General features: G+C 42.6%; 3 protein-coding genes across 5 annotated transcripts in view; 2 read left to right on the top strand and 1 right to left on the bottom strand.

Moving 5' to 3' along the window:
• Window positions 1-2,785: 2,785 nt before the first annotated feature.
• Window positions 2,786-13,474, top strand: tyr (tyrosinase). Its single transcript, XM_060943334.1, is given in 6 exon segments — window positions 2,786-2,844; window positions 2,846-3,689; window positions 4,260-4,476; window positions 12,439-12,586; window positions 12,670-12,851; window positions 12,987-13,474. Coding segments are annotated over 6 exon segments (1,689 nt in total). The 5' UTR covers window positions 2,786-2,788; the 3' UTR covers window positions 13,229-13,474.
• A 2,356-nt stretch (window positions 13,475-15,830) lies between these two features.
• The window catches only part of LOC132900939 (NADPH oxidase 4), a 73,730-nt gene continuing 64,144 nt past the window's right edge, over window positions 15,831-25,416 (bottom strand). For 2 of the 3 annotated variants that reach the window (XM_060943331.1, XM_060943333.1), the window contains exons 17-19: window positions 25,221-25,324; window positions 19,221-20,606; window positions 15,831-15,951 (exon numbers count right to left, since the gene is read on the bottom strand). In XM_060943331.1, the coding sequence (XP_060799314.1) occupies window positions 20,486-20,606; window positions 25,221-25,324 (225 nt within the window). In that variant the 3' untranslated portion in view covers window positions 15,831-15,951; window positions 19,221-20,485. The remainder of the gene's footprint in view (window positions 15,952-19,220; window positions 20,607-25,220; window positions 25,325-25,416) is intronic. The other variant, XM_060943332.1, reaches the window with a different exon arrangement.
• On the top strand, window positions 18,852-19,927 carry LOC132900941 (tyrosinase-like). Its single transcript, XM_060943335.1, has 2 exons — window positions 18,852-19,086; window positions 19,172-19,927. The coding sequence occupies exons 1-2, from the start codon at window positions 18,962-18,964 to the stop codon at window positions 19,494-19,496; spliced, it is 450 nt and encodes a 149-aa protein (XP_060799318.1). The 5' UTR covers window positions 18,852-18,961; the 3' UTR covers window positions 19,497-19,927.

Here is a 25,416-nt window from a genome sequence, read left to right as displayed (position 1 = left end):
GTGCCACCGGCTGCAACACAACCCCAAAGCATGATCCATCCACACCCATGCTTCAGAGTTGGAGAGGTGTTCTTTTCCTGGAATTTGGCATCCTTTTTTTCTCCAAACATACCTTTGCGCATTGTGGCCAAAAAGTTCTATTTTGATTTCATCAGTCCACAGGACTTGTTTCCAAAATGCATCAGGCTTATTTAGATGTTCATTTGCAAACTTCAGACGCTGAATTTTGTGGCTAGGATGCAGGAAAGTTTTTCTTCTGATGACTCTCTCATGAAGGTCATATTTGTTCAGGTGTCGCTGCATAGTAGAACAGTGCACCACCACTCCAGGGTCTGCTCAATCTTTCTGAAGGTCTTTTGCAGTCAAACAGGGGTTTTATTTGCCTTTCTAGCAATCCAACGAGCAGTTCTTTCAGAAAGTTTTCTTCATCTTCCAGACCTCACCTTGATCTCCACTGTTTCTGTAAACTGCCATTTCTTAATAACATTACAATTTGAGGAAACAGCTACCTGAAAACACTTTACTATGTTCTTGTAGCCTTCTCCTGCTTTGTGAGCATCAATTATTTTATTATTCAGAATGCGAGGGAGTTGCTTAGAGGAGCCCAAGGCGGTTGATTTTAGAGACAAGTTTGAGGAGACAGAGAATTTATACAGCTTTGAAATCTGCATCATCTGACATTTCCTAACGAAGAATTTGAACAAGCCACAGCTCAATAAGCTAATTAAGGTCTGGAACCTTGGTAAAAGTTACCTGAGAACTCAAATGTATTGGGGTGCCCAAACTTTCGCATGGTGTTCCTTTTCTTTTTTTCACTCTCCAATTTCACAAAACAAAAATAATACACAAATCTTGCAGAAAACGCTGAAAAGAAATGTCTCGTCTTTACCTTTATGCCTTTTGGTGATCAGTTCATCTTCTGCTCACTTAACTATTCACAGTAACAGACATTTTCAGCAAGGGTGCCCAAACTTTTGCATGCCACCGTATTTCAGTGTGACACGACTGCAAGATACTAATTAACATGAAATGCAATGGTGATTTCTGATATAAAATTGGGCTTTAATATTTAAATAGCAGTCCCCTTAGATTAGATTAGATTAGATTAGATTAGATTAGATTAGATTAGATTAGATTAGATTAGATTAGATTAGATTAGATTAGATTAGATTAGATTAGATCTACAAACCCCTGGATAACATTTGTAAATGTATTTCTGTTGGAATACAGGAACTTAATTTCAAGTTTATGAATAACTATAGACACTTTATTGTGGTTTCGTTATCCTCTGGTCCTGGAATTCACAAGTTCCACAGTGTGGTCAGGTCATCAGGGAGCATTGACTATCAAGGGTTCAATTGATCGAGTTTGTGGGTCAACAAGCTGCTGCGTGAAAGCTAACACTAACCTCTCTGTCTGTCTATCGCTCGCGCCGTCTTTCTTTCTGTAGTAGGATTAGCCGGCCCGGTCCTCACGAGCTGCTCCTGTAACGTGACCATCTTATGATTCAACCGAACTGAGAGAACCGCACATACAGTAGAACAGCACATGATACACACACACACACACACACACACACACTCGTACACCTACGCCTACACATACAGGATCTTTATACAGTGCCCTCTGAAAGTATTGGAATGGCAAAGCCAATTCTTTTGCTTTTACTTTACACTGAAGTCAACACATTTGGGTTTGAGATCAAAAGTTGAATATGAGACGATAGATGAGAATTTCAGCTTTCACTTCCTGATCTATACTGTACATGTACGTAGATGTGTTGGAACATGGTGACTTTGGTGTCATACCAACCAAGTTTATGTAAGCAAAAGTATTGGAACAGATAGGCTTAAAGAACCGTGAATAATGCTTCAGATCAAAAATATTGGAACATGTGGCTGACAGGTGATTCTTGTTGCTCAGGTCGATTGTTAGAATGATTGTTTAAACAATTAATAGCTCTTATTGGCTACTCTTGATCTGAGTCCTGGGTTTCACCTGTGAAGACTGCATTTGTTGTTAAAAAGGATAAACCAACCTTCAGACCAGAGAGCTGTCAACAGGAGCCATTTCGAATCTGAGAGAAGCTGAGAAATGAGGGGAAACTCAATCAGAGCCATTGCACATGCATTGGGCATAGCCAATACAACAATTTGGAATGTCTTGAAAAAGAAAGAAACCATTGGTGTACCAGCAACCAGACATCAAACAGGTTGGCCAAGGAAAACAGTTGTTGATGACAGAAACATTGTGAGATCTGTGACGAAAAACGTAAAAACAACAGTTAGTGACATCAACAACCTCAACCTGATGAGCTCATCAGTCAAGTTAGTGTGTGCAGTGCTCTGAAATGGACTAGCTGAATTCTCCCAACTTGCACCCGGTGTTTCTGAAATTAGCTCTGGATCCACCATGACCCCGAACCAGATAAAGCACATGATTATACGTATATCCATCTTTCACTCTACAGTTTTATTCGTACAGTACAGTCCTCTTTCTCTTGACTGACAACAAGGTGTTATATTGTGTGACTTTCTGTTATTTTTCTCGTTTCATTGTATTTAACTTTTTTATACTTACACACACACACACACACACACACACACACACACACACACACACACACAGCATGGGATCATTCAAGCGCGTGAATTCCAAATGCTGAGCCCTGGGGGACTAGAAGGTCTGATCCTAAACATGTGATGGTGTGTGTGTGTGTGTGTGTGTGTGTGTGTGTGTGTGTGTGTGTGTGTGTGTGTGTGTGTGTGCGCATGAAGTTTTGGGTGAGATGAAGTGCAGTCCCCTGCACTCTTTCACTCTTTTACACACTCTGGGGAGTCTGATGCTCTCGCACTTTAATCATGCAGCTGGTGACTCTCGCGGTCCTCTTTTTACCGCAGCTCGTGCGTGTGTCACACTCGCAGTTCCCACGACTGTGCACGACGGCCGATGTGCTCCGGACTAAAACCTGTTGCCCTGTGTGGCCTGGTGATGGCTCGGTGTGTGGCGTGAGTTCTGGCCGCGGCTTCTGCCAAGACGTGTCAGTGTCCGATCTGCCGAACGGGCCTCAGTTCCCACACAGCGACGTGGACGACCGTGAACAATGGCCACTCGTTTTTTACAACCGCACGTGCCAGTGCGCAGGCAACTTCATGGGCTACAACTGCGGTGAGTGCAAGTTTGGCTATTATGGTGCCACCTGCGCGGAAAGGCGCGAGAGCGTGCGACGGAACATCTTCCAGATGTCAATGGCAGACCAGCAGCGCTTCATCTCATACCTCAACCTGGCTAAGAACACCATCAGCCCTGACTATGTAATCGTGACAGGCACGCGTGCACAGATGAATGACAGCACGAATCCGATGTTCGCTGACATCAGTGTATACAACCTGTTCGTGTGGATGCACTACTACGTGTCACGCGACACACTCCTTGGCGGTCCTGGCAACGTATGGTCAGACGTGGACTTTGCCCATGAGGCCGCTGCTTTCCTGCCGTGGCATCGTGTCTTCCTGCTCTTCTGGGAGCACGAGATCCGCAAACTCACCGGCGACTTCAACTTCACCATCCCATACTGGGACTGGCGGGATGCTCGTGACTGCCAGGTGTGCACAGACAAGCTGATGGGTGCGCGCAGCCCGCTCAACCCCAACCTCATCAGCCCTGCCTCGATTTTCTCCTCATGGAAGGTGAACAATCTAAAACTCTGTGTATGTTAGTCTGTGTATATGTGGTACGATGGTAGTATACATGCTCTGTGGTATTCACTATGGTACTCTGTAGGTGTTGTATTGATGTACTACACCATGGTACTATACAGTAAACTCCACCCCTTTTGGTGTACTAGTTTGCCTAAATATTTAGTATGGTGTATATAGTGCTCTATAGTATAGGTAATGTACTTTTATAGCATATTGTTTAGTATGGTAGTGTAGGAAGTAGAGAGGAAAGTAGAGACCTCACCAGACCTGCACACACACACAGCTCAGAATGTGAGGAGTAGCCTCGAGCACATTGTATTAGCTCTCACACACTCGCATGTGACTCGCACGAGGGGTTCTAGCACCTCACACACACACACACCACACAAATGGTTTTGTAGACATAAACCAAAGCCGCTTTACTCTCAGTGACCTGGTACACCATCAGAGAGGTCCAGCTACAGTTGCCAGGAAAAAAACCCAAACATCCCTCTCTTTTTCATGCTTCTGAGCTGAAGCTGGACTTGGAAGAAATATAAAGCCTGTATTTGTGTGCAGGTGATCTGCACTCATCCAGAGGTGTATAACGCACGTGAGGTGCTCTGTGATGGTGCACCTGAGGGTCCACTGCTCCGTAACCCTGGCGGCCATGACCTTAGCCGTGTCAGCCGGCTGCCTAGCAACGCAGACGTGGAGTTCGTGCTCTCGCTCACACAGTATGAGAGCGACACGCTCGACAGGCATGCCAACATGAGCTTCAGGAATGTACTGGAAGGTAAACAATCAACAGACAACACACAAACACCTTGTAATATTCTTGTTCACTAGCTTTTATGGTTTTCTTTTCCTCAATTATATTCCTTTTCGTGGGCGGCAAGGTGGTGTAGTGGTTAGCACTGTCGCCTCACAGCAAGAAGGTCTGGGTTCGAGCCCCGTGGCCAGCGAGGGCCTTTCTGTGCGGAGTTTGCATGTTCTTCCCGTGTCTGCGTGGGTTTCCTCCGGGTGCTCCGGTTTTCCCCACAGTCCAAAGACATGCAGGTTAGGTTAACTGGTGGCTCTAAATTGACCGTAGGTGTGAATGGTTGTCTGTGTCTATGTGTCAGCCCTGTGATGACCTGGCGACTTGTCCAGGGTGTACCCCGCCTTTCACCCGTAGTCAGCTGGGATAGGCTCCAGCTTGCCTGCGACCCTGTAGAACAGGATAAAGCAGCTAGAGATAATGAGATGAGATATTCCTTTTTGTGTATCTAAACCTAAAAAATGGGATACCACAGGCAAGGCAAAGTTGACAAAAGTAGAATCGGATCAGTAAAGAAACCAGGAACTACTGGAGGACTTGATAATCCCATAAGTTAGGGTCTGAGCTTATAGCATGGATGTTCCAACCCTTGGTGTAAATCCACAGGCAATCCACAGATTAGAATTCAGGATTACTGGCTTGGGCATCATTGAGCGGCATGTTGGTACAGAAGGTATCATTGTAACCTCACAGTTCCAGGGTCTCCAATTTGATTCCTCTATCATGTTCTCCCTCTACGAAAGTGGGTTTCCTCTGGGTTTTCTGGTTTCCTCCCACCTCCCAAAAACTTCCCAGTAAGTGGACAGACTACTCTAAATTGCTCCTGAGTGTAAATGAGTGTCAGAATTGGTGTGTGACACCCTGAGATGGACTGGCGTCCCATCCAAGGTGTTTTCATGCCTCATGCTTAGTGTTCTTGGGATAGGATCTGGATCCACAGCAACCCTGACCAGGATAAGGTGATTACCGAAGATGAATAAATGAATGAATGCTCTCAGACTTCCACCTGTTGTGTGGGTTCCCTCCCAAATCCATTCAACTCTGCATAACCACAGCTGGAATATCAGTTCCTTTTTGTAAGTGGTCTTGACAGGCATAGCATCAATTCCATAGAAACATCCTTGGAACAATAGATTGTATGCGGTCTCCTAAAGTTAAGCTCACAGCAATGTCCAGTTTCTCCCAGAATGGTGCACAAGGTGAGTTGTAGGTTAGCTGTGTCTAAGATATACGTATGATTACATCATGCAAAAGACCTTAGTTGTGGTGGACAGAACTGAAATGAACCTCAGCAACTTGACAAGCAGGAAGTAAACTTGTAGTTCAGCCTACTACAAATAGGACGATGGTGGAACCTTCAGAAGATGGTCAATGGAAGATGTTCAACAAGTCTGCTGAAAAGTATAACCATGGTCAGTGAGTTATGTGTGCCAAAGATGTGTGCTTGATAGTTGCATGGATGCCTCATAGTATGGCTGAATGTAAGGATGGCTATGGATATATCCTGAACTGAATTAAGCAAATTTCTGGGCTAAAATCTGTGTGGTGTGACTCAATGTCCTGTAACCACAGCAGTTTGTGCCCAAGCTAGCAAACAGTGTCAAAAGGTGTTGTGTTGTAGAAGAGTCTTTTAGACGCTACACTCAGAGGCTTGCATCTTTTATAGTGGAGTGTGAAATCACACCAAGGGGATCAGATGTGAATTTGAGATGGGTAAATTGTTGAGCAACAACTTCAGATCATGATAGGCCACTCTGCAGCAGTTGGTAGAAGAAAAGTGGCAACTTTGTGTTGAGGTGGTGGTAGAACAAAACTGGGCCTCCTAACTGGCGCAACAGAAGAGAGTTTGCCTTTGAAATTTGAATCCGGAAGATGCCACGGCGATTCGAGAGTCCGAGGAAGTCAAATTGGACTTGTTATATGGGCGGAAAAGATGGTGTTAGTCACTCCCCCCAAAATTAGAGAGGCACTAACCAATTATGGGTGTCTATTTTGTGGTAGCTATCATAAAATTGGGGAAACTGTCAATGGGTGGGAATTGACAATGATTAAAATAAAGATGGAAAAACCCAAGATCCACTGGAGTTAGGTCTAGTAGTGATACTGCTACAGCAACCTTATTGCCCTTCATGTTAGATGCTAGTTTGATGACAAAGACACTCACATGCATAATAGTAGATAATAGTAAAAAATAAGCTGTTGATCTGTTTGATTGGATAATTGCTTGAATGATGAGAATATTCATAAAGATCAAACTGCAGAATGAACTGTAAACACTAAGGTTTTAGCTAATAGTCTAGGGCTCTAAACTACAACTAGAACGCAAACATCCATCCATATCATCCGTAGCCGCTTTATCCTGTTCTACAGGGTCGCAGGCAAGCTGGAGCCTATCCTAGCTGACTATGGGTGAGAGGCGGGGTACACCCTGGACAAGTCGCCAGGTCATCGAAGGGCTGACGCAGAGTGACAACCAACCATTCACATTCATACCTACGGTCAATTTAGAGTCACCAGTTAACCTAACTTGCATGTCTTTGGACTGTGGGGGAAACCAGAGCACCCAGAGGAAACCCACGCGGACAACATGCAAACTCTGCACAGAAAGGCCCTCGCCGGCCACGGGGCTCGAACCCGGACCTTCTTGCTGTGAGGCGAAAGCGCTAACCACTACACCACCATGCCACCCAGAAGGCAGGCCAAAAAAAAATTTTTTTAAACCTTCCCCGAGAGTTAAACGGGTTTGTTTGAAGATCTAAAAGAAATCAGGCAATCGTGTAAGCGTGGAGATCCCTTGCAATATAAACCAACCCATACAACAGGCTACAGAATCCTACTTCAGCAGACTTGCATGCTTAAAACCTGCAATGAGAATCCATTACATTACGTGTCCATCACGTAAGCACTCACTACATCTTCCCATCAATCCAGTGGCTGATTTCCCTTTAAACTGAACATGATTTAGCACAAATTGCGACAGAGCCTTTCACAAATGTTCCAGCTGATCTTGTAAAAGCTGTCCAGAACGTTGCTCGTCTGCATGAACGGCTTTACTTTTACTACCAGAACTTTTATTCCTCATATGGATTGGTTACCTCAGATTAACTAGTTAGCTTGCTTTGTTAACCAGTCTTAGAAAAGGTGTAATGTTTTCTTTCTTGGCACATCAGCATCGACATATTCAGTACTTTTACACGCACGTTGATATTCCACTGTAACTTGATACGGGTCATGCAAACAGTATATTCTGTTCGGATAGTCCGAATTTTGCATTTTCCACGTAGTGGATGTTCATTATGTCTAACTATTACAAATATTTTAAGTTCGTTTCTTAGACAAAGATATTTTTTAAGCTTGTTACCTTGTTAACAGTTTCGGCGAGAATCTCCCGCCTTCTTCAGAAACAGTCCACTGTTTCCACTGGACTGTTTCTGAAGAAGGCGGGAGATTCTCGCCGAAACTGTTAACAAGGTAACAAGCTTAAAAAATATCCTTGTCTAAGAAACGAACTTAAAATATTTTGCATTTTCCGATTAAGACATGTAGTATATGCTGATATTATTCCTGTTTTAGAAGCATGATTCGGACATGTATATGCATAGGCTACTTGCTAACCTCTAGAGAATTAAGGTATCCAGTTATTTAGCACAAAAGTCTTTTAGCACAAGTTCTAAAGTATCTTAGCACAGCTCTGGATTATGGTCACAATAATCGAAAGAAATACTCATCTTGATATAGGAAGGGGTTTATTATGATTGCTTAGGGACCGGAAGCCGGAATTTCTGCTGCTGTGCATGTTAAGGATCGGTTGTTGATCCCTGAAACGTGGACTGAAAATCTGATTCTTTGGTGTCTTTGGATATTTGTAGTTAAGCCATAACAAACCTTGAATTGTGGGCACCATCATAGATAACTTCAGTCACTCCTGATCATATCACACATTCAACTGACGGTCAATAATTACGCGTTTGCCGAATTAATTACCCGGGGGATTATGTCTCTTGCCCTGCTTGGCAAAACATGTTTTGCCGACTAAGAGTGGAATCTATTCCTAAAAACTTACTCAAATTAAGAAAAGTCCAATTGATATCACATATTACTGTTTTCATATGTATTTGACGAACAAAGCTACAAAGTCTTTAACTGAAAAAAAAAAGACCAATTTCAAAGAAACTTCCACTAAAGTATCCTAGAACGAATGGCAATTAACTAAAAGTGCAATATAACCGTTCAGGAATGACAAAACAACCCAAATTAACATATCAATTGTTTATAATACGGCAATCATGAAGCAAGAAGAAGAAGAAGAAGAGATGACGCTACGATGTAAGGGTTGTTTGATCATCAAGACAAGTCTCGAAGCCGTGGCGAGTTTACAGGGAAATTCACTTTGTTGCAGCATGTTTATATTTGATTTCAATATTTCTTTTTTATTCAATGCTATCATCCGCTAAGAAACGTTATTAAACATCTTTAAACATGATCAGAAAGTATTCATAATAAAGATTAAATGTTCTTGGATCTTGTGCTACAGAACTTTGAGTTGTGCTAAAAGACTTTAGATTTGTGCTAAAAGACTTTTGTGCTAAATAACCGTAAACCAAAAAGTGGTAGATCAGATTGCAGAACATAGTCGCACCTTTCTAGGGGGGTCCAGGGGCATGCTCCCTGGAAAATTTTGGAAAAAAACAGTGTAAAATGGGGTGGCATGGTGGTGTAATGGTTAGCACTGTCACCTCACAGCAAGAAGGTTCTGGGTTCAAGCCCAGTGGTCGATGAGGGCCTTTCTGTGCGGAGTTTGCATGTTCTCCCCGTGTCCACATGGGTTTCCTCCGGGTGCTCCGGTTTCCCCCACAGTCCAAAGACATGCAGGTTAGGCTAATTGTTGGCTCTAAATTGACCATAGGTGTGAATGTGAGTGTGAATGGTTGGTTGTCTCTATGTGTCAGTCCTGTGATGACCTGGCGACTTGTCCAGGGTGTACCCCGCCTTTCGCCCGTAGCCAGCTGGGATAGGCTCCAGCTTGCCTGCGACCCTGTAGAACAGGATAAAGCGGCTAGAGATAATGGATGGATGGTGTAAAATCATGCATTCTCCTGCCTTCTGGGGGCCATATTTGAAGAAAATTGATCTGGAAATCAGACTGACGTACAACCCCGATTCCAAAAAAGTTGGGACAAAGTACAAATTGTAAATAAAAACGGAATGCAATGATGTGGAAGTTTCAAAATTCCACATTTTATTCAAAATAGAACATAGATGACATACCAAATGATCAAAAGAGACGACATATCAAATGATCAAAAGAGACGTCGTCTGGATGGGAGCATATGTTGCTCTAGAACCTGGATATACCTTTCAGCATTGATGGTGTCTTTCCAGATGTGTAAGCTGCCCATGCCACACGCACTAATGCAACCCCATACCATCAGAGATGCAGGCTTCTGAACTGAGCGCTGATAACAACTTGGGTCATCCTTCTCCTCTTTAGTCCGAATGACACGGCGTCCCTGATTTCCATAAAGAACTTCACATTTTGATTCGTCTGACCACAGAACAGTTTTCCACTTTGCCACAGTCCATTTTAAATGAGCCTTGGCCCAGAGAAGACGTCTGCGCTTCTGGATCATGTTTAGATACGGCTTCTTCTTTGAACTATAGAGTTTTAGCTGGCAACGGCGGATGGCACGGTGAATTGTGTTGACAGATAATGTTCTCTGGAAATATTCCTGAGCCCATTTTGTGATTTCCAATACAGAAGCATGCCTGTATGTGATGCAGTGCCGTCTAAGGGCCCGAAGATCACGGGCACCCAGTATGGTTTTCCGGCCTTGACCCTTACGCACAGAGATTCTTCCAGATTCTCTGAATCTTTTGATGATATTATGCACTGTAGATGATGATATGTTCAAACTCTTTGCAATTTTACACTGTCGAACTCCTTTCTGATATTGCTCCACTATTTGTCGGCGCAGAATTAGGGGGATTGGTGATCCTCTTCCCATCTTTACTTCTGAGAGCCGCTGCCACTCCAAGATGCTCTTTTTATACCCAGTCATGTTAATGACCTATTGCCAATTGACCTAATGAGTTGCAATTTGGTCCTCCAGCTGTTCCTTTTTTGTACCTTTAACTTTTCCAGCCTCTTATTGCCGCTGTCCCAACTTTTTTGAGATGTGTTGCTGTCATGAAATTTCAAATGAGCCAATATTTGGCATGAAATTTCAAAATGTCTCACTTTCGACATTTGATATGTTGTCTATGTTCTATTGTGAATACAATATCAGTTTTTGAGATTTGTAAATTATTGCATTCCGTTTTTATTTACAATTTGTACTTTGTCCCAACTTTTTTGAAATCGGGGTTGTACTTCACAAAATGCTGCTTCTCACCTCGCCTCGATGCTTTGATGCTGGATGATCTGACAACCAAATCCCAGTTGTCTTGAACTAGTTGTCATAGTGAATCTTTTTTTCTTCTTCTGAGTTTTCATTGTTCGTGATCACCAGAATGTGTTTGGTTTACACAAATACTGGCGCAATTTGTTGTAACATGTGAGCTCATTGCCGATTGGCTAGAACCATAACGAGAACCAATAGAATGGCGCAAAAGAGCAATACAGTTTTGATTCAACATCATTATCGCGCCGTTCCATTGGCTCTCAGCTTCACTTGATATGACTATTTGCTGAAAGCAGCTTAAGCGAGACCAAAGGAGCAAATCCAACACCGTTCACTAATTATTTTGTAATGCGGTGCTTTTTAGAACCAAAATCAGTATGCGCTATTCACCTGTCAAAAGCGGTAGACTATCACATGAATCTGTAGATTTGGCGAGTCTGGTATACGGCACCTTCGGAATCTGCAGTTTCTCAGTTGGGGTTTTTACAGCAGTTTGCGACACACAGCCTCTTGCCTGCTCACGGTCAGCTCTAAGCGGTGGAGACAAACTAACTACACAATCAAAGTGTACACATTTGTCATTTGTTTGTAAACGGGAATATTATTGGAACATTCATTTTCATTAGTCATGTAAACAGCTTAGTACCGTATAAATATTGTCTCTTTCAGAATATTTTGTGCATGTAAACATAGTGATTAGCGTTTTTCCCCCTGCTAGTTATAACTACTGTACGCTAGCACCTTCTATAGGTTCAAATTTGCCGAGAGTATCATAACACAGTTTAATAGAATGATCAGTCATCGAATGGACATTTAAATGTCCTCAAAAACATCAACACATGTCTCCCTCCTGGAACTGTTTTTAAATCTTAGTGGGAACAGATATCCCACTAAGGGTAGTATCTCACTAGGCTGCGACAGCCTGCGACTAATTGGAGACACAAGAATTGCGATAAAATATGTGAATTAGCGACAATTTTCACTTGGAATCACACTGAATTGATGTTCGCATATTGTACCGCAATTGTTGTGTCTCCAACTAGTCGCAGGCTATCGCAGCCCGGCTTTCCCTCGGCAGGCAGGGAAGTAGAGGAGGCCTCACAGAAACCAACTTGAGAAGGGTTCGCGACGGCTTTGCGACACCAGCGACGCATTTGCAGCTATTTTGAGAGAAATTTTGTCGCACGAAGTTTTTGAACATGTTCAAAATTTCAGCAACCAAGGAGCGACACTTTGCGACTCATGCGAGGAAATTGAGAAGCCCCGCGAATGTTTCAAGACACTTTTGAAACTCTCTCGCGAATGACGGTCGCAAGCTGTCGCAGCCCAGTGAGAGACTAGCTTAAAATGGCTGGTTGCCACGAGGAAAATTGCTTTCCGACAAAAATAAATAAATAAATAAAAATACAGAGCCAAATGTTTTCCTTTTGGGTACTGAGTGTAAAGATAGAGTAAGATTTAGGTGTAGCATAACACCCATTAGCTACATTAATAATTATGTTCTCACAAGAATAGTAAGACAAGTGTGTGTGTGTAGGTTTTGCGAGTCCAGAAACAGGTATGGCAGTGTCAGGCCAGAGCACGATGCACAATGCACTACACATCTACATGAATGGTTCGATGTCATCAGTGCCAGCATCAGCTAATGACCCCATATTCCTCCTGCACCACGCGTTTATAGACAGGTAAGATGAAAACACACACAGTGATATTGACAGTATTGTTGAGAGTTGATCTTTGAGAGTGGATCCTTGTATGTGTGTGTTAGCATCTTTGAGCGATGGCTACGTCTTCACCGCCCCCCGCGCACTACTTACCCAGAATCCAACGCTCCGATTGGCCATAATGGAGGCTACAACATGGTACCCTTCATCCCTCTGTACAAAAACATGGACTACTTCATTTCCACCAAAGAGCTGGGATACGAATACTCCTACCTACTAGATCCAAGTGAGACACACACACACACACACACACACACACAGAGTTAATGTAGTTTTTAATATCATTTATGGCCCTTATTAAGTTATTTTCCTGAAATCTTACTATTTTCATCTATCTCTCTCCCTATGTGTCTCACTGCAGCTCAGCGGCTCCTGCAGGAGTTTATCGCTCCGTATTGGGAGCATGTGCAGCAGATTTGGCCCTGGCTGCTCGGGGCCGCGGTGCTCGGAGCCCTGGTTACCGCCGTCATTGGTGTGGTTATCAGAAGGGTTGTTGAGGTGGCGCGTCGCCAAGGGAACAGAGAGAATCAATACGGAGAGAAACAACCACTACTGAACAGCAGCGATGAAGAGAACACTGCCTCCTATCAGACCACACTCTGAACACACACACAAAATGGTACACAATATATTGAATTGTACTGTATAAACACACATGACCATGTACACACACATACACACAGAGATAATGCAACACACATAACTGAACACACATGGAAAATGAACCACACTATTTTTATACAGATAATTAAACACACACACACACACACACCACTCATACAGTGGTGCTTGAAAGTTTGTGAACCCTTTAGAATTTTCTATATTTCTGCATAAATATGACCTAAAACATCATCAGATTTTCACACAAGTCCTAAAAGTAGATAAAGAGAACCCAGTTAAACAAATGAGACAAAAATATTATACTTGGTCATTTATTTACTGAGGAAAATGAACCAATATTACATATCTGTGAGTGGTAAAAGTATGTGAACTTTTGCTTTCAGTATCTGGTGTGACCCCCTTGTGCAGCAATAACTGCAACTAAACGTTTGCGGTAACTGTTGATCAGTCCTGCACACCGGCTTGGAGGAATTTTAGCCCATTCCTCCGTACAGAACAGCTTCAACTCTGGGATGTTGGTGGGTTTCCTCACATGAACTGCTCGCTTCAGGTCCTTCCACAACATTTCCATTGGATTAAGGTCAGGACTTTGACTTGGCCATTCCAAAACATTAACTTTATTCTTCTTTAAGCATTCTTTGGTAGAATGACTTGTGTGCTTAGGGTCGTTGTCTTGCTGCATGACTCCTCTTCTCTTGAGATTCAGTTCATGGACAGATGTCCTGACATTTTCCTTTAGAATTTGCTGGTATAATTCAGAATTCATTGTTCCATCAATGATGGCAAGCCGTCCTGGCCCAGATGCAGCAAAACAGGCCCAAACCATGATACTACCACCACCATGTTTCACAGATGAGATAAGGTTCTTATGCTGGAATGCAGTGTTTTCCTTTCTCCAAACATAACACTTCTCATTTAAACCAAAAAGTTCTATTTTGGTCTCATCCGTCCACAAGACATTTTTCCAATAGCCTTCTGGCTTGTCCACGTGCTCTTTAGCAAACTGCAGACGAGCAGCAATGTTCTTTTTGGAGAGCAGTGGCTTTCTCCTTGCAACCCTGCCATGCACACCATTGTTGTTCAGTGTTCTCCTGATGGTGGACTCATGAACATTAACATTAGCCAATGTGAGAGAGGCCTTCAGTTGCTTAGAAGTTACCCTGGGGTCCTTTGTGACCTTGCTGACTATTACACGCCTTGCTCTTGGAGTGATCTTTGTTGGTTGACCACTCCTGGGGAGGGTAACAATGGTCTTGAATTTCCTCCATTTGTACACAATCTGTCTGACTTTGGATTGGTGGAGTCCAAACTCTTTAGAGATGGTTTTGTAACCTTTTCCCGCCTGATGAGCATCAACAACGCTTTTTCTGAGGTCCTCAGAAATCTCCTTTGTTCGTGCCATGATACACTTCCACAAACATGTGTTGTGAAGATCAGACTTTGATAGATCCCTGTTCTTTAAATAAAACAGGGTGCCCACTCACACCTGATTGTCATCCCATTGATTGAAAACACCTGACTCTAATTTCACCTTCAAATTAACTGCTAATCCTAGAGGTTCACATACTTTTACCACTCACAGATATGTAATATTGGATCATTTTCCTCAATAAATAAATTACCAAGTATAATATTTGTGTCTCATTTGTTTAACTGGGCTCTCTTTATCTACTTTTAGGACTTGTGTGAAAATCTGATGATGGTTTAGGTCATATTTATGCAGAAATATAGAAAATTCTAAAGGGTTCACAAACTTTCAAGCACCACTGTACACGAATCACTCAAAACATACACACAAAATGGTACACATATTGAATTGTACTGTATGAACACACCTGACCATTTACACACACACACAGTCAGACCCAAAGACTGTACTGTTAAATGCTTATTATGTGAATCAAATGAACATGTACTGTGTTCATAAAACACCAAAAATGTTTATATAATGATAAAATAAAATGCTCATAAAATCGACACACTGCAGGGCTGTAAACACACACACACACACACGATAAATACCCATAAAATACAACATTTCAATGTTAAAATTCATTTTGCAAAGTCAACAGGATCTCGCACACTAGCTTTTGAAAATCTTAATTTTTAATTTGATAAAAAAAAATGTATAAAAATCTATTAACATTCTCATGTCTGAAAAAAAAAAAAAAAACAGCTGAGGATTGAAGTTCAACAAATACCAGAAGTCAAGTGTGTAATGAGCGTAATTCTGACACGTTGTTGACATGCAGTCAGTGTTTTGTTTTTAGTTGTTCATCTTTCTGTAACAATTTCTTACTTTCTCAGAGTTAAACACTGCTACTGCTGATGTAATGGTAAAAGAAAGAATAATGAGGAATAAACACAAAAAAATCTTAAATAATAAAAATGTACAACAGAGTAATAAAAACATCAAGTTTTATATATATATATATATATATATATATATATATATATATATATATATATATATTAGTGTATGTGTGTGTGTGTGTGTATAAAGTCTTCCTTTGTTAACTCCCTGAAAAATCCTAATCCTGTGTCTAGTTCCGTTCATTTTAAATTTCGTTCAGACGCATGTGTGTTAGCTGAAGGACTCCTTGTTGTACTCGAAGATGGTTGTTGAAGACGAGAACGAGTTGCAAAGTTTGTGTAACTCTCTGGAGACACTTTTAGGGCCACAGCAGAACACGCCCACTTTCTTGCTGCAAAAGAGATAACAGATTAAATAAAATTACTGTGGTTACAATTTTTAATCACTTTGATAAACATTTTTCTTTCATTTCATAACTAGTTCCCTAGTTCTCCAAGTTCCTGTATTTGATTCTATCCAGAGTTCCTAACTAGCTCTTCTACTCTGTACTCCTACTACGCCCGAGCTCTAGCTGAGTTCTCGTACTTCCTAGCGTTTGTTTCACTAACACCCCACACACACACACACACACACACACACACACACACACACACCTTTCTCCAGCACTTCCCAGCTAACATTACTCTCATGTTGATGCTTAGTTTGATCAGTGTTAAAGACTTAAACCAGTGGTTCCCAAACTTTTTTCACCAAGTACCAACTCAGAAATTACTTGGCTCTCCAAGTACCACCATAATGATCAACACTAAAATACAGTAGCGTAGTAGGCCTAAGTATTCATTAAAAACAAGGTGGAGGGTTTATTTAACAAGTATATTTAATATTGTTGGCCACTGTAACATTACACACAGTACTTTGAACAGTAACACTGTGTTTAAATATAGGAAAATAAAACACTGTACTTAAATAATGAATCAAATAAAATTAATTGCACATAAGTGAAATAAACATTGTACTAAAATAAATATTAAGAGTTCTTAAAGATTAAATGAAAATGTACTTAAAAGTTAAATAACTGTACTGTACTTAAATGTTAAGTAAAAAAAATTCTGTACTTGATGCACTTGAAAAAAATCAAAACAGGCTACGCATAGCTGCAGTTCTTGCCGTTTCTTTGTATTTTTCGTCATACTTCCTCCTCACTGGTTTCTGCAGTTTGCTAGCAGTTCTGGGGCTGGTTTTGCCACTATCGTTAGCATCTGTGCTCGGCTCACACACGTCCTCTTCAGTTCTCCCTCTCTCCTGATCCACGCTCCCATTCGCGGATTTAAGCCACGACAGTAATTTTGTCGTACTCGTCATAATTAGCAAAGCCACCTCCACCTTTTCCCATCACAGCCTAGTCTACCAATGGTGGATAACCGTCTGTCAGCGGAACCGGCGGGAATGCGTACGTACGCTACGTATGGCTACCCAGAAGCACTTGCAAACTTTTTTTTTAATTATTAACTTAATTTGTATCTCCTTTCATTTTCTTGTCATCAGTTGATAAGATATTTTCATCCATTCGGATATTATGGATAGTATTTCACTTTTTTTTTTAAATTTATATTTAATTAAGTAACTCTTTGGCGTACCACTAGTGGTACGCGTACCACAGTTTGAGAATCACTGATTTAAACAAACACTGTCCTGTGTCTGTATATTAACTGATCTAAAATCAATACTCCGATAAACTCATTTAAAAGTAGAGAAGGTGAACTTCACGGTGTGAGCAGCAATGTTGATTTGACGTCACTCAGAACCCCCCCAAAAAAAGGAAATGGTAGTTGAAAAGATTACCCCAATTTGACGAGTTAAAATTTCAAGTAGAGGGGGTGTTTTCAGTGGGTTTTACTGGTTGTATACAGGGAATTACAAGTTGCAACTTTGCCTCCAATACAGCACTAGCTGCCATACAAGGTTTAGTTGCCGAGACCTTCCAGTTCTTAGCTCTGGTTCTGTTGTCCTAGTCTTCCTAGTTCCTTAATCTAATAAACTAGTCCTTCTCATACCTGTAGCTAACTAGTGCTGTATTGGAGGCAAAGTTGCAACTTGTAATTCCCTGTATACAACCAGTAAAACCCACTGCATCGGACAGAGGGCTGGGGGCGGTTTTGTCCCAGGAGGTGGAGGGGGAGGACTGCCCCGTCCTGTATATTAGCAGGAAGCTGTCAGTGCGTGAGGGGCGCTACAGCACGATCGAGAAAGAGTGTCTGGCAATCGAGTGGGCAGTCCTCGCCCTCCGTTACTACCTGCTGGGGTGCCCTTTCACCCTCTGTTCGGACCACATGCCCCTCCAGTGGCTCCACCACATGAAAGATGCCAACGCGCGGATCACCCGTTGGTATTTGGCACTCCAACCCTTCAATTTTAAGGTGGTCCACAGGCCGGGGGTGCAGATGGTCGTGGCGGACTTCCTCTCCCGTCAAGGGGGGGGGGGGGGGGGGGGGGGGAGTCGGCTGCAGGCCGGACAGCCGCCCGGCCTGAGTCGGGCGGCGGGGGTATGTGGCAGCGGGGGCATGGTCAAGCGCCAGTCTGTGACAGGAGGGCGGAGTCAGGGAAGGTAAGTGGCAGAATCACTACACCTGACGACAATTAACCTGTGTTTGTGTGTGTCTTCCCAGTGACCGCGCCCTATTTAAGGAGGGAGAGCGAGAGCAGAGGAGCTCTCCCGAACCAGGCACCTGATGTGTGTGCGCGCGCGTGTCTGGGTGTGTGTGTATGTTTATGAGAGACCACTGAAAAGTGTAGCAATAAAACTATTGTTGAACCTGATCTCTGACCTGCCGTCCTCTGTGCTCCACCCCTTCGTGAGAACTGTTACAGGGTAGTATCTCACTAGGCTGCGACAGCCTGCAACTAGTTGGAGACACAAGAATTGCGATAAAATATGTGAATTAGCGACAATTTTCACTTGGAATCACACTGAATTGATGTTCGCATATTGTACCGCAATTGTTGTGTCTCCAACTAGTCGCAGGCTGTCGCAGCCCGGCTTTCCCTCGGCAGACAGGGAAGTAGAGGAAGCCTCACGGAAACCAACTTGAGAAGGGTTCGCGACGGCTTTGCGACACCAGCGACGCATTTGCAGCTATTTTGAGAGAAATTTTGTCGCACGAAGTTTTTGAACATGATGGCTGGTTGCCACGAGGAAAATTGCTTTCCGACAAAAATAAATAAATAAGTAAAATAAATAAATAAAAATACAGAGCCAAATGTTTTCCTTTTGGGTACTGAGTGTAAAGATAGAGTAAGATTTAGGTGTAGCATAACACCTATTAGCTACATTAATAATTATGTCCTCACAAGAATAGTAAGACAAGAGTGTGTGTGTGGGTTTTGTGAGTCCAGAAACAGGTATGGCAGTGTCAGGCCAGAGCACGATGCACAATGCACTACACATCTACATGAATGGTTCGATGTCATCAGTGCCAGCATCAGCTAATGACCCCATATTCCTTCTGCGCCACGCGTTTATAGACAGGTAAGATGAAAACACACACACAGTGATATTGACAGTATTGTTGAGAGTTGATCTTTGAGAGTGGATCCTTGTATGTGTGTGTTAGCATCTTTGAGCAATGGCTACGTCTTCACCGCCCCCCGCGCACTACTTACCCAGAATCCAACGCTCCGATTGGCCATAATGGAGGCTACAACATGGTACCCAGCAGATTTGGCCCTGGCTCTCGGGGCCGCGGTGCTCGGAGCCCTGGTTACCGCTGTCATCGGTGTGGTTATCAGAAGGGTTGTTGTGGTGGCGCGTCGCCGAGGGAACAGAGAAAATCAATACGGAGAGAAACAACCACTACTGAACAGCAGCGACGAAGAGAACACTGCCTCATATCAGACCACACTCTGAACACACACACAAAATGGTACACAATATATTGAATTGTACTGTATAAACACACATGACCATGTACACACACATACACACAGAGATAATGCAACACACATAACTGAACACACATGGAAAATGAACCATGCTATTTTTATACAGATAATTAAACACACACACACCACTCATACACGAATCACTCAAAATATACACACACAAAATGGTACACATATTGAATTGTACTGTATGAACACACCTGACCATTTACACACACACACAGTCAGACCCAAAGACTGTACTGTTAAATGCTTATTATGTGAATCAAATGAACATGTACTGTGTTCATAAAACACCAAAAATGTTTATATAATGATAAAATAAAATGCTTATAAAATCGACACACTGCAGGGCTGTAAACACACACACACACACACACACACACACGATAAATACCCATAAAATACAACATTTCAATGTTAAAATTCATTTTGCAAAGTCAACAGGATCTCACACTATCTTTTGAAAATCTTAATTTTTAATTTGATAAAAAAATGTATAAAAATCTATTAACATTCTCACGTCTGAAAAAAAAAAACAGCTGAGGATTGAAGTTCAACAAATACCAGAAGTCAAGTGTGTAATGAGCGTAATTCTGACACGTTGTTGACATGCAGTCAGTGTTTTGTTTTTAGTTGTTCATCTTTCTGTAACAATTTCTTACTTTCTCAGAGTTAAACACTGCTACTGCTGATGTAACGGTAAAAGAAAGAATAATGAGGAATAAACACAAAAAAATCTTAAATAATAAAAATGTACAACAGAGTAATAAAAACAGATAAAGTTATATATATATATATATATATATATATATATATATATATATATATATATATATATATATATATATATATATATATATATATATGTGTGTGTGTGTGTGTGTGTGTGTGTGTGTATAAAGTCTTCCTTTGTTAACTCCCTGAAAAATCCTAATCCTGTGTCTAGTTCCGTTCATTTTAAATTTCGTTCAGACGCATGTGTGTTAGCTGAAGGACTCCTTGTTGTACTCGAAGATGGTTGTTGAAGACGAGAACGAGTTGCAAAGTTTGTGTAACTCTCTGGAGACACTTTTAGGGCCACAGCAGAACACGCCCACTTTCTTACTGCAAAAGAGATAACAGATTAAATAAAATTACTGTGGTTACAATTTTTAATCACTTTGATAAACATTTTTCTTTCATTTCATAACTAGTTCCCTAGTTCTCCAAGTTCCTGTATTTGATTCTATCCAGAGTTCCTAACTAGCTCTTCTACTCTGTACTCCTACTACACCCGAGCTCTAGCTGAGTTCTCGTACTTCCTAGCGTTTGTTTCATTAACACCCCCCCCCATACACACACACACACACACCTTTCTCCAGCACTTCCCAGCTAACATTACTCTCATGTTGATGCTTAGTTTGATCAGTGTTAAAGACTTAAACAAACACTGTCCTGTGTCTGTATATTAACTGATCTAAAATCAATACTCCGATAAACTCATTTAAAAGTAGAGAAGGTGAACTTCACGGTGTGAGCAGCAATGTTGATTTGACGTCACTCAGAACCCCCCCAAAAAAAGGAAATGGTAGTTGAAAAGATTACCCCAATTTGACGAGTTAAAATTTCAAGTAGAGGGGGTGTTTTCAGTGGGTTTTACTGGTTGTATACAGGGAATTACAAGTTGCAACTTTGCCTCCAATACAGCACTAGCTGCCATACAAGGTTTAGTTGCCGAGACCTTCCAGTTCTTAGCTCTGGTTCTGTTGTCCTAGTCTTCCTAGTTCCTTAATCTAATAAACTAGTCCTTCTCATACCTGTAGCTAACTAGTGCTGTATTGGAGGCAAAGTTGCAACTTGTAATTCCCTGTATACAACCAGTAAAACCCACTGAAAACACCCTCTCTACTTGAAATTTTAACTCGTCAACCTGGGGTAATCTTATCCTGCCTTGAGCACAGGCCTACAGGGTACCAAACCTGCAACCTGACCACAACATCAAAGAGCCAGGCTCGCTGGTATGGCAGTCAGAGCGCATACTCAACTGTAGTGACGGGCACTCCGTCACACTGCCCTCCCCTTTGGGAGGCGCACCTGTGCACTTCACGCACACAGGCATCCCTCACGCATCCCCCAGCCATACTTCTCCCATACCAGCGTGCCCCACACTCTCATGCTTCACCCATCTCTAGGGTCCCTTGCACAGGGGCCATCTATCCTGGGGGTCCCTTGTACGGCTCACACCCAGGGCACACCTCTGATGGCCTCCTGGCAAGCCATCCCACTTCTGACACCATCTGTAGCGAAGCAATAGAACAGTCACCTTATCCTGCCTTGAACCCAGATCTACGGGGTGCCAAACCTGCACCCTGACCATAACAACCAAAAGCTAGGCTCGTTGGTATGGCAGTCAGAGCACACACTCTAGTGACGAGCACTCTGTCACAATACATATCTCTAGTTGCCTAATCCTCCACATTCTTAGCTCTAGTACACTCAGTTTCTAGCTCTGGTACCCTAGACTTCCTACTGCTAGTTCCTTAGTCATCTTTAGATATCTAGTCCTCCTAGTACAGCACAGTAACTCTAGCTCCTCAATACTCTTTAGTACCAACCAAAAGTCCTTTCGTTCATTTTATATTTCCTTGCTTTAGTTCCCTAGACTTCCTACCTCTAGATCCCTAGTCCTTCCAGTTCCTTGGCCTCTCATTTCCTAGGTCTAGTTCTCCAGTTATATGACTAGGCTATAGGGTTTTGGAGAAGATCTACCTCCCTAGTCCTTCAGGACTTTAAGGACTATAAGGACTTTAAGATCCGTAAAGCTCTGACCTGGAAAGCCTGTATTGCCCTTGACAAGACATGGTGCTCTAGCCTGGATAACAATTTGAATATTGACCTGTTCAGATCTGTCGTAGAGCCCATCCTCCTTTATGGGGCCAAGACCTGGACACTGATAGTCAAACAGCAGCGACTAGATGGAACCTATACTAACCTACTACGTCGTGTCTGAAATATCCACTGGTCCGCTCACGCTACCCTAGAGGAAATTTATCGGGTCCAATTACCCAGTCCTTCTAGTTCTTAGCTCTAGTTCTGTAATCATATAGTCCTGAAAGTGATGTGAACTTAAATATAAAGTTATGAAATATACTTTTTGAACACAGATCAAAATTGTCCAGTACTTGATTACTGTATAATATGTGCTGGTACTGTAAGGTTGTTGGGTTTTTTTAGTAAATATTTATTTTGATATTCATTTATATGACTTTTGGAAGGGGCGGCACGGTGGTGTAGTGGTTAGCGCTGTCGCTTCACAGCAAGAAGGTCCTGGGTTCGAGCCCCGGGGCCGGTGAGGGCCTTTCTGTGCGGAGTTTGCATGTTCTCCCCGTGTCCGCGTGGGTTTCCTCCGGGTGCTCCGGTTTCTCCCACAGTCCAAAGACATGCAGGTTAGGTTAACTGGTGACTCTAAATTGAGCGTAGGTGTGAATGTGAGTGTGAATGGTTGCCTGTGTCTATGTGTCAGCCATGTGATGACCTGGCGACTTGTCCAGGGTGTACCCCGCCTTTCGCCCGTAGTCAGCTGGGATAGGCTCCAGCTTGCCTGCGACCCTGTAGAACAGGATAAAGTGGCTAGAGATAATGAGATGAGATGAAATAATCTCAGAGAATATCTGAGTCTGTTCTCGGAAATATATGACTTCAATCTCAGACATTGAGTTTTTTTTTCTCTCTCAGAATATTAACCCCTCCCTCAGCTCTGTATATAAATAATTTTTACACAATGCAGTTAATACCCCATCTTACTGTTGCTGGGTTTCAGTCATGTGACTTTTCTTAGCGATTTTACCAGAAGTGAAATAGCTGGTGGTCTAAACAGCTGCCGTAGTGCAAACTCATCAGAGTACGCTCATAATCTAGAAGCCACTGCTGGCGTTAGATCTATTCAGAAGATTGCTGTGTGCAATGGAATCGACCCCTACAGTCTGGGAAAGAAGGATTTTGTCATACGATCTCGAAAACGACCCTTCAGTCGAGTTCCCCGACATCTCCAACTATCTGGTGTTGCAGACGTCCTTCTACACCGCAAAACAGATGAAAGCATGGAAGAGTATGGAGGCTTACGACTTTTTCGTATGTGTTTGGGTAAAGGACCTCGGGATCAAGTCGCTGCTGAATGAATCCTGTATTGCTTTTGCCTGTGTAAGTATGGTTTTTTTTTTAAGCTTTTCTTTACAACGAAGTGCTGCAAGTTGAAGTGTAAACAAACAACAGTTGGCTTGATTCTGACTTGTGTTGGCTCTTATCTCTCAGCTAAATCATTCACAAAGATCATCAGAAACCCCTTTAAAGACCTGGATCTTAGGGCGTATTCACACCTACGTTGTTTGGTCCGGACGAAACGACCAAATGACCCAAATTTCCCTTGGTCTGGACCTTTTGGGTTGGTCTGAATACAAGCCACCGAACTCTGGTCCGGACCAAACAAGCCGACCGAGACCGAGCTGCAAGGTCGGACTTGGTCCGGACCAAAGGAACCCTGGTGCGGACCTTTTGGAGGTGTGAAAGCAGACCGGACCTAATTCGACAGTTTTGCTTTTTTGTACCTCGGGAGCTTCCGTCGTTTGTCGAGCATTATGGGAAACAGAGTCTTGACACTCCACCGCAAAGTGCAAACACTGTTTCGGTTGTCAAGGGAACCTTACAACAGTCGTTCAGTCATTCAGACCAGTGGTAGGCTAGACTACAGAGTACAAAAAATGAGTAGGGGGCAAACGTGGGCCGAGGAAGAAACGCATACCCTTGTGGATATATGGGCAGATGTCCACATATCTGAGCTTTTGGAGAGAACACACAAAAATGCCGACGTGTTTGCTGTATTCAGTGACAAAATGAAGGAGAAGGGGTTCACGCGCTCCCCAGAACAGCGCTTTGTGCGCGTGACGTCTCTGACCAATAGCTGAACGACCTCAGGGCGCGTGGCTTTGTTGACAGATTTTGGTCCGCTTACTAAAATGTACAGTGTGAAAGCGAACCGCACCAAAATGAAAAAATAAAAAAAAACATTTGGTTCGGACCAAAGCAAGTGAACTACCGAACTATCCTGGTCTGAATACACCCTTAGTTAAACAGGACGGAGAAGTGATCACGGCGCATTGTAACTGTATGGCTGGGGAAGAATTTTGTCGCGACCTTCATGCGTATGGACTTTGTGAGGAGTGAACAAAAAAACAGCTGGGGACTTTAGCGCCTCGGGACTAAAAAAAAGTACCGTAAAATACGACACACAGCAAGAAAAGTACTTGGAAAACACTAAGGACGTAACTGAGAGGGAGATACAAACCTTTCACCAAGTGATCACTGCAAACTCGAGCGTGCTTCGACTCAGCTCCATTCAATTTCACTAAGAGGTTCGAAAGCCACCTTTCTCCACGCCTTTTGGTGAAATCCTGTGTTCGTTCACCCTTTTTTATTAGTTCACGACGAACCCTGAAGAAACTTTTATCAGTTTCACAGTCGGATCGATTCAAACAACCTAAAACAACGCAAGCGTAAGGCATTTTTCATGCGAGTAATGCACCTTTGTCAACTGAGCATTGGTTGACCACCAGCTAAAGTTCTGAATCACTAATGAGGCGGATGTGACGTCACATGAAACCCAGCAACAGAGAGCATTTACATGTCCAGTGTATTTATTGTGTTCGTAAGTTAAGTTCATGATCTGTATGTTACAGTGCTTACTGCTGATTGGCTTTCCCTATCTCTTGAAAAAGAAGCTTCCACCTGGGTCGACCAATCAAAAGCCTGGAACTCAGGGGGTGGTACTTTTCCTCTGTGAAGCTCTGCTGAAAAAATATCATCCCAATTAATAATCATGAATAATATAACTAGATAAAATTTATATACAATATTACAACAATTATAGTAATTAATATTG

Source organism: Neoarius graeffei, chromosome 16 (assembly GCF_027579695.1).
Source record: "Neoarius graeffei isolate fNeoGra1 chromosome 16, fNeoGra1.pri, whole genome shotgun sequence".
Classification (NCBI taxonomy): Eukaryota; Metazoa; Chordata; class Actinopteri; order Siluriformes; family Ariidae; genus Neoarius; species Neoarius graeffei.
Note: the sequence above shows the minus strand (reverse complement) of the source record. Positions and strands in the feature narration are given on the sequence as shown.